We start from the raw sequence: 10,068 nt of genomic DNA on the forward strand, positions 1-10,068 counted from the left end.
CCTAGGTTGGCATTGTCTCTTGCCTCTTGTCCTCTTGCTGTTCACCACCAAGAAGAGTCTGGCTCTGTAGCCCTACCAGTTGGTACTCACAGACAGCAACAAGATCTCCCTTCACCCTTCACATTTTAAGGCTCTACAAACCCAGTCCTCTACCTCTTCTTGTGTGTCATATTGATGTTCCTTCTGTGGACTTGCTCAGTTATGGAAAGCGAGCCAAATATACACAAGCAAAATAAGAAAAGAAAGAGGAGGCATTTCTGAATATCTGTTTATCATGCTTCCCGTACTTCTTTCGATGCAGCTTGCTATTAGTGTATACATTTATGGTTGTGTAGGAAATATTCTAATCTTTTCATGAAGTGCCTGTTATGCTTTGGAGCATGAGAAAATAAAAATGGCTAATGCTATTTTCAGTTTTTAAATGCAGATAGTGAAGGCGTCAGAGACTTCAGGTCACCCCCTTTACACTACCGGTTTTCTTTTCCAATCACTTGTCACTTTAGATTCCTAATGTGTATTTGGCATTGACCTAAATAAAGAAGATAATTCCTCCAGTTTAAGGTTTTCTTTATGGGCATTTGTAGCATGAAAGTAGAAGATAATAGGGAAATCAATGTCTTCTGATAGAGTACAACTTTATCCTGTACATCTGTTTCCTACATGTACAAGGCTGTATTTTAAAATGGATTTCTCTGTGTGATCCAAGGATATTAGGCCAAGCCACACCCAAAAGAACTGAGTAGTTTTCTGCCTCTTCAACTATAGACATCTTTGCTCTATTTTACTTGTGAACAAGACACAAGTGGCCTGACAGGCTCAAACTTGATGAGGACTTCAGCCTGATAAATATTGCTGACAAAGTAGTTATTCTTTAGTGTCCAGAATTAGTGCTAAATGCCAAACAGCTTAGTAATAGAATATCAGGACAGAGCCAAAGTACTCTCCTTTACTAAGAATAGTTGTCTGGACCATCTTGTCTGAATCTTAAATTGGTTTCATCCTTCAGTTTTATTTCTGTGCTCTAGTATTTGCTTATCTGTCATTAATGTTTTGGTGTCTGTCAGATAGTGACACCCAAAATTTCAGCAACATCTTATTAAAATAAGAAAGTAATGTGTTTCTTAGCTGAGTAGTTGGAAAGGCAGGAGACATTTAACTTCTTCATTTCAGCTTTAGATTTAATCCTTTATGATCAGACCTGCCTGAATTTGAAAATAGGTTATGCTCTCTACCATGTCTCAAAAGCAGATTAAAATGAAGTGCAGATATGTTTGGAATGAGATGGAAAGCAAAGGAAGGACTGACTGTTTGCATCTTCCCATAGCCATATTCACCCCAAGGTTAGAAAGAAAAGTTGGTCTAGATTAGTAGATGGTTCAGTACCATTCTCTTTCTGTGTTTAGTGGGTCTCTTCTTTGTGTGGTGTATACATGGAGTTACTTGAAATAAAACTCCCATTTAAAAATCAAGCTGAACTATATTAGAGTTTAGAAGTAAAATTTTTCAAGTTGGAGAAATGGAAATCTGATATAAGAATAACTTCATTGCAAGGACTTCCCAGCGTTCTTACGTCTCCAGAAACACATGAATTTTGTTGTAGAATTCTTCTCTTTTCTTTTTTTCTTATCCTTTTGAAGTTTTGTGGAAATTATTTTTCCAAATTTAGATTTTGGGAAGAGCATACTATTCACTTCGAAGTTGTTTCAAAAGCTTCAGAGATATTGCTTAATTTGTACTCCTAAATGGTACAGATGAAGCCTAGGGATGCTTTTTATGGAACAGTTGTGTATTCTGAGCAGCGTGGCTCAGGATGGGATGTTGCAGACTTCTTTAAGTGTTATATTTAACACACACCTGCTCTGTAATCAACAGTACGATGAAACCTCAAATTTGGCTGGATTTTTAAATTGTTCATTGTCTGGACAAATTTGTTCAACTTGCATGATTGTCCGCAACCTATTTTCTCAGATGGCTGGCCTGGATTTTAATCTTGTTGCAATCGTGGTACTGTCACTGCTGAACATACTTCATAATTTCAGTGGAAGGTGTACGGAATCATGAACTGTTGTTTTGATGAACTATATTAAAAAAAAAAAAATCCTTTTTCAAGTGCTGTTCTTTTTTTAAAAAGTGTTTTTAATGAAATAATTTACATGAGGTAAGATAACTGTCCAAATTTGAATGAATTATCACAATATTATGCGCTACAGAAATATATTAGCATTCCACTGTAAATAGAAATGTCTAGCACGTAGAACACCATGTATTGTGGTTCTGCCAAGTTATTTGCTTTTCTCTGAAACAATAGTAATAAGGCTGAGGGGGGAAAAAACGCATGCAAATTTCACTTTAAAAGAAATACGTCTCTAAACAGACAAGCTGAGATCTGTATCAGGCGGACTGACACTTTTTTAAGTGCTCACTGCTGCACAGCATAATGAATATTCATGTAATTATCAGTGCAGGCCGGATTCTCCTGTAGTTTGGACTTAGTAGATGTAAATGTTTCTGTTTGTTTGTGGCTTGTTACATATGAATTAAACATGGTTGTGAAACACAGACATTTGCAACTTGGGGACAGTGCCAGAATAAGCAATCATGAAATGACCTGATGCAGTTTCAATTTAGATACTACACATGTCTATTTAGATGCTCTCTATGTTAGCAGTTACCACAGTGCTCTGTTTTTCTGAAGGCTCCTATACATATTAATGGCATCTGCTTTCCTTGTTTGATCTTCAGTCATCATCTCACTGTGTTCTTCTCTTTTCAATGCGATCACCTATTTCAAATTTTCCACTCTTGCCACTTTTTCAGCTTACAGTGTGTAACTCAGTTAAACTTGAAAGAGGTTGCTGTAAAGAAGGTCCTCTCTCATCTCTTGCGTGGGAAGAGCTGTCACCTATGTATGTTTTAGTCTTTCGTCTGTTAATAAGGGATCATTCTCTTTTTCCATTCTCATTGTCTTTGCCATGAGCTCTCCTGGGTTCTTCACCAACTTCTTGAGCAGTTGTTGGCCAACAACATATACGCAGAGGGAAGATGAACAGCCCCTCCACAGTTGTTTCCCAGGTGCCAACAGCTTGCAGTTGAGGGGCAGCTCTTCAGCTACAGATGTAACCATGATAGCTAATAACCTGGGAAGGATTTTATTTTCTTGGAATTTGCTTGCATTTTGAATCTGTATACAGTTTTTCCAGTTTACACATTAGAAGAGATGCCAATTCCTTTGGCAAATACGCTGTATACACACTTATTTTCATTTCTGCTAGAAGAAAAATATCCCATGTATGTGACAGGCCTCAGGTACAGCTGGTAACAACTTACATTGTTTTGTTGATGACAGATACTGGTTTATGAAACCAAATCTTTTCTGAAATATAACCAACTTTAGTAAACCTATTTTCTCTGATCCTAGATGGACTTTTACAGAGGAAGGTTATAAAAAAAGAACCTTTCAGTACCTTGGTAGAAGAGAATGTCTGGGGTGTGGAGGAACATAGTTTGTATCTGCTGTGTCAGGCAGTATCAAGCTCCAATGAATGTTATGTTGTTGGCACAAACCAGAGTACCTCTCTGCAGAGGCATGGAATAAGAGAGGGGCAATGACTGACTCTTCTGACCTCGGGGCTTAAGAATCCCATCTGCAATAAGGGTTCTTGATAATGAAAATACTTGAAACCAGATGGTTTTGTACAGGGTTAATATCCTCACCAAAATAAATGTGGAAGGGATCTCTTGTAGTTGGAAAAATTGCTGGTGTCAAATGGATTGGGTGGGGGGGACTCAAAGTTGTAAGCTGGAAAAAAAATAATCCTATCTACCTTTTGTTCCAGATCTAAATGCTCCGTTTTGAGTTGTGTTATGTGATCGTTCAAATCTAGGTAGAGTTTACCATACTGTGAGTGCATCATTTATTTATATCCTGTCTTCATGTTAAAGAACAGGGTCTGAATTGGAGAATTTAATGTATGGATTTAGCAGATAAGATGCACTTTGTCTGCTCTTGGCTTATGTTTGTTAGTGTTGTTATGCCCCTGTTGTCTGCCTCATAGTGAATAGTTAATTGCCAGCTCATAAACGCACAGTGAAGTGCAAGTATTTTTAATTCCTAACATTTTATCTGATTTGTTTAGCATTTCAAAGCATTAGCACTGTTCCCTCCCAAAGATGGTTAACTAGTGATGCATCCACAGCTTGTATTGTCTTTTTTTCTCCCATATTAAAACTGAGGTAACTTTTTTAGCAACTACTTTTTCTCATGCTAACAGTGAATATCTTCTTCCCTGCAGTAAAGCTGTGATGGATCTGTTGGTTGATTTATGCAGCCAGTATCGCTTAAATCCATCCCAACATAGTCTTGAACTGAAGTCTTCAGGAGCTCAACAGCCTCTGAGTTACAAGCCAAACACTTTGATAGGAGCACTGGATGTACAGACGGTACTTCTGAAAGAGAAGATACCTGAAGAGAAGACAAAGCGACCTCTGCCAAGGGTCCCTGAGGTTGGTACTCCGTAGGGCTAAAATGGTGCCATGAAACATCATTTCATTATCATGATTACAAGCAGTTCTTCCAATCTTTGCATCTTCAAACGAGATAGGAGAGGGTTGAGATTAACTGTAACCTGCTTTACTAGCTTAACTGATTTGCACGCAGTCTGGCATGTGCCAGTCTGGACTCCAGCATTTAGACAAAATGTCATGTTGCATGTGCTTCAATAGATGGGAATCTGTTCTTACAAAAGACCCTTGATTGAAGACTGGGAATTGAAAATTGCAGTCGTGTCTGCAGTGAGGTTTGTGGAATTGTGTGGAGGTAGGTAGGGTTTTGGAGGTATTTTGATTGCCATCTTTATTGAAGATATGGGAGAAGACTGATGGTTAATAAATGTATTTCACAGTATTGTAAGATTCAGAAGTTTGCCAAAGATTTTGCTGAGATTTTTATTGTTACGAATCAGTATAGCTAATTACACTGTCACGCCTTTCAGAGCAGTACTTGTAAATATTCACAAATTACAGCTGCCTCTGATTCCTTTTCCTTATTTGTCTGTTCTTGTGAATGTTTCCCTAGTGACAGGGGAGTTCTGAGATTTTTTTTTAATAATTTTTTTTGTAGTAGTATGCATGTGGGGTAAGTTTGCCCAGGAGGAGTCAAGACAATATGGAGGTCCCCAATGCCTTTCTCATTGTACAAGAGCCTAGCCATCAGAGAGGGAGGGCTGAGAGTTTGTGTTTGTTCCTGCAGAAATCTGTGAGGCTGGTAGTGAACTACCTGAAGACTCAGAAGGCTGTGGTTCGAGTTAGTCCGGAGGTGCCACTCCATAACATCATCCCAGCTATTTGTGAGAAGTGTGAAGTCAGTCAAGAGCACATTGTTCTTCTGCGAGATGGCATCACTGGGGAGGAGCTGGAGCTTACCAAGTCCTTGGAGGAGCTGGGGATAAAGGAACTGTACGCCTGGGACAGAAAAAGAGGTGAGCCAAGACTGAAAGTGGCTGCTGCAGGGTTAGATGATGTGCCAACAATATTAGGGGAAACTTAAAAGCATTTGTGCTCTTGTTCCTTGGGGGCCTGGATGAAACAGCAGAGTGACATCTCAGTCTGGAGAGCAGCATGGGTTTGTTCAGTGAGCTGTGCCCAGAGCGGCAGCCAGGACAGCAGCGTGCCCAGCCATCCCTGGCTGCTCTCGGGCCGGCGCCAGGCTGGGCTGGCCCCTGTCAGGACACAGGTTAGCCTGGGGCAGGGTAAAAGGAGGAGCTTCGCTGCCTCCTGAAGCTGCTGTCAGTACAGGTGTGCATAAGACGGGGGCCTCGTCCAGGCAGAGCCTGTCACCTACCTGTGCTGTGGGTTGGAGAGAGAGAAAGAAGAGACGTGGCATAGTCATGGCAGCTGCGAAAGCTGAGAGGCAGAGGCGACAGACCAGGGCTTATGAGAAACAGACTGCGGGTAGGTTCAGAGACAGTTCCTCCAAAGAGCGAAGCTGTTGACGGTATAGCGAAGAGGAGCCAAGAGGTATTTGTACATAAAATTTTGTTCTCTTGTTTATTCACCCTCACTTTCTGTTCTTGTGGATGATATTGTAGCAGCAGCTTCTTGGGCTTGAGTTTTATCAGCCTGATTTTGTATTCAGGTAGCATAATTATGCAATGTGCTTTAAAATCTAACTGCTTGAAAAATACACATTGACAAGCGCTACTTCTTTTGAGGTCAGAAAGTGATATTCATTAAAATTGTCTCCTGCAGTTTGTCTCAATCGGTATCACTTCCAGCACAGTAAATGTCCTTATGTAAGGTGCTGAACAGCAGGCTTATTTTTTATTTATACAGTTATTTATTTATGTTGATGTTCTGTCTCCTCTTTCAAACTCCTTTGGTAAGTGACAGTTCTACCTCTGTGTGAGTCAAATTTCTGTGAGTTTAGACTTTCAAGTAAACTAAATGTCTCCTTTTCTTTTGAATTGTTAGGATGCTCAAAAAAGTGGCTGACAACATGTCATAATTCAATTGTCTGTGTGTTTTTTTAAGATATGTTTACTGTAATTAAGCTAACCATGCTGGAGCAGCATATTGAATGCGCAGAGTATTCAACAGCATTCATTCAGCATACTTCAGGGACAACATCCAGAATAATTAGCCTAAGCCTTCCTTAAACTCTTTTCCTTTCAAATGAAAGTGATGGTGTATATACTGCTGCAGTATTGGTCCTCAAGTCCGGTTGTAGCCTGTACAGTCAAAACCAAGACTTTACTTCAGGGCTGGGATTATGGCAGCAAATAACACTTCATAGTGTGCTGCTTTCTGCATCAGATTTTTTTTTTATATATTTTATTCTTTTTTAAGCTTTCAGTGTTGTTTTCATTACAATAAAATCCCCCTGATCCTGAGTGTATTTTAGTCTTTTCTGCCTTCCTCTTACTCTCCACCATGGTGTCTGATGAGGAAACCGGTAAATACAGATAAAATTTACAAAAGGTTTTCTTTGTTTCAGCAAATTCCTTCCTCCTGTGTTCTCATCTGTGATCTCCAAGAGGAATAATCCCATTGGTTTCAGTAGCAGTTGATCTATGAACTGTGCATTGAGTAGATGTCCAGTCTGTTTAGTTATCAGAACAGATTTTTAAAACACATTCCCACTAACGAGTAAGGCACCAGAGATGCTGAAAGCATAGGCTGTGCTTGTAAGAGCAGGTTCTAGAAAAACTTTGTGCTCGTCATTCTCTTCTTCCCTGAAACAGGAATGCTCAGTGCTGAAGGATTGTTAAAAGACAAGCTCTGCTGCCACCTGCTTACATAATTCGATTTAGCAGTTGAGGCAGCTTCACGAATGAATCAGGAATTAATATAAACACAGCTAAACTGCATTGAATAGCAGCTCTGCATGTCTGTTGCGGGTCAGCTTTTTTTCTGTAATGCCTAGGAAAACAAATACTAGGAATAATTAATGAAAATGGTGGTTTATGAGGCAATATTACAACTTTAATATGTCTTCTCTTGTCCTTTCATTGCCTGCCTTTTGCAGTTCCTCCATCAAAAACTCAGTCTGAACCTTCTCTGAACTATAGAGGTACTGTACAATGCTGCTGAGGGAAAACCGTCTCTCCCTTCATGCTATGTTTAATGTGGGTTTGGTAGATGCATCTTTAAGAATGTCACGTGAAAATGCTGTAGAGAAACTAGCTATTTTTTTGTCTGCGTTGTCTTTTGCAAAGTGTTGTTTACATGTCTGTGCTTTTGGTCAGAACAAACACACTTCTGTGCATACTGCTTCTTCAGTAATTGCCATATTAAAATGCCAGCAATTAACAAATCCTGTCATTTAACTGTTGTGTGGTGCAGTGTGTTCCTATAAAGCTCCCAAGCCTTTTCAGGTTACCTAAAGCATGATTAGTTGAATTTCAGAAATACTAACATTTCAGAGGTCTCCTGGGTTCAAAATCTGTTTAGTAACAAAGAATGTTTTGAGATCTATGAGGTCTTGACTAATTTCAATTTACGTGCAACGAAGCATTTTAATATCAAGCCTATGTATACACATTGGATAACTCTGAATAGATGCTGACTTCTAATTGCTATGATAGATGGGGTTTGATTAGATTACATTGGTGCTTCTGCTTCTAGTTAAGTAGAAAATGTGTATATTTAGTATATCCTTTTCCTCCGCTGAGTCTGTTGTAATACATTGCTTAAATTAGTTATCCTCAAGAAAGGTATGGTTGATTTGTAACTGGCTTTACTTCTTTGCATTACTAGTAAACAGAACATAACCAAAATAAAACTGTGGCTAATTTTAAGTTTTCAGGAAGGAAGGAAGTCCACCTCCAGTAGGTGACAGCCATCAAGCAAATTTTAGCTCATGGCCTATTGCCTCTTGGCCTCACTAATGTCAGTACTTTTCCCCCTAATCCTCTGTCATTATTTGCTGTGGCTTCCTCTTATACAGAGCATAACACTAGAGAGACTTATCTATCTACTGTATTTATTTAAGAAAAATTGATACAGATTTATAAAGATTCCTTGTTGTTTTGAGATGATATGCTGCGTTTAAAATCCCAATTTACTGGGATTATACAATGTTTAATGGTAACGTTGATGATCAGCAGTTACTGATATAGCTTATAGTTGAAGAGGATGTAAGGGATTCATAATCCACATCTAGTTGTAGCCCAGCCCTGAGCAGAAAACCAGCAGTTTCTGGTATTCACCAGAGCATAGGCAGTGCTTAGTATTTGAGAAAGGTATTAATTTATTACTGTATTTTTTTTTTGCAGTGGAGTTGCAGCCTTTCTTAAGGATAGTTTCTTCCTATTTTCCTCTGGGTTCATCATCTTTACTCTTCTACTGGGCTTTGAACTACTATATGTATTTAACACCTAACACCTGACATTGCTGATATGCAAAGTGATCTGTGTGACAGTCGAGTGCTTTGTGTGAAATGCAAATCAGTTTACAGGAGTTCTGGGATGAGGGGGTTTTTTTTGTAACGTAAACCTTTATTTTGTGTCAACAAACAAGTACTTTTGCATTTGCTTCTTAATTCTTATTAAACAAATAAAGCAAGTATTTACAAGAGAAAGCAGTTTTTCTCTGTACATTAAATTTTCTGTGTGCTAGTGGGATACTCTGATGTGCTTGGAATCAGGGAGGAATCTTTATAGCATTATGCATTGTCCATTTAAAAAAAAAGTGGGAGAGCTTTACAGTCTCTATATTGAATGTCAAACCAATGGTTGTGCCCTGTAATGCATGACCTTATCATGTTGCTCATCCAGCTTGCCTGGTGTGAAGGAAATTGAAGGGAGACTAAATGGTCTGAGAATTCATACAGTTTCTAAGCAGGTTCAAGGAGGACATGCATGTTTGAGCTGTTACAGCTTGAAATGCCTATAAAATCACCTCTCTTCCCACCTGAAGTAAAAGCACCAAGATGGGAAAAGATGGCCACCACCATCTGGTTTAAGTTCTGAGGAGAGCCCTTTTTCCAGGGCAAAAGGTCTCTTTCCTCTTTGTGGACCTTTATCCAAATCCACACTGAGAGCCTTTCCATTAACTTCACTGTATTAAGCCAGGCCTGTGAATTGTTAAAGATATTCACCATCATCTTTTTGAAAAGTCTTTTTTATAAGGTGTTAAGAGTACTCCATGAGTTTTAAGTGATACCTCTAACAAGCATTTCTAAAGACTAAGCAACTTGCTCATGTTTTGCCTTTTAATAAGGATTACTAAATTGTGATTGAAAACTGAAATTAATAAACTGAATTTTATTAAGTTATTCCATTGCCTCCATTAGACTTTGGAACAAACTCAGAACAAGTAAGTCTGATGAAAAAGAAAGTGTGCAATCTGGCAGTTACTTAGATAATTCAGTTCATAACATCTCCAGCTAAAAAAACCACAGCATTAGTCCAGGATGTTTTAAAATACTGATTTTCTGAATCTTTATTTCAGAAGTGTAAAAAAATATTCCATTATAATTGTTTCAGAACCAAGTCGAAAGGCTTCAGTAAGCAATGATGCAATAGAAAAAGAAAAGACAAGACTTCTGGGATTGTTTAAAGCTGATAGAAG

General features: G+C 38.7%; 1 protein-coding gene across 1 annotated transcript in view; it reads left to right on the forward strand.

The window, feature by feature from the left end:
* Window positions 1-10,068, forward strand: part of COBL (cordon-bleu WH2 repeat protein) — a 204,337-nt gene that overhangs the window by 97,879 nt on the left and 96,390 nt on the right. Inside the window, 4 exon segments of the mRNA XM_035894139.1 lie at window positions 4,293-4,503; window positions 5,249-5,477; window positions 7,523-7,567; window positions 9,984-10,068. Coding sequence (XP_035750032.1) covers window positions 4,293-4,503; window positions 5,249-5,477; window positions 7,523-7,567; window positions 9,984-10,068 — 570 coding nt within the window.

Source organism: Egretta garzetta, unplaced genomic scaffold (genome assembly GCF_000687185.1).
Source record: "Egretta garzetta isolate BGI_Z169 unplaced genomic scaffold, ASM68718v1 scaffold264, whole genome shotgun sequence".
NCBI lineage: Eukaryota > Metazoa > Chordata > Aves > Pelecaniformes > Ardeidae > Egretta > Egretta garzetta.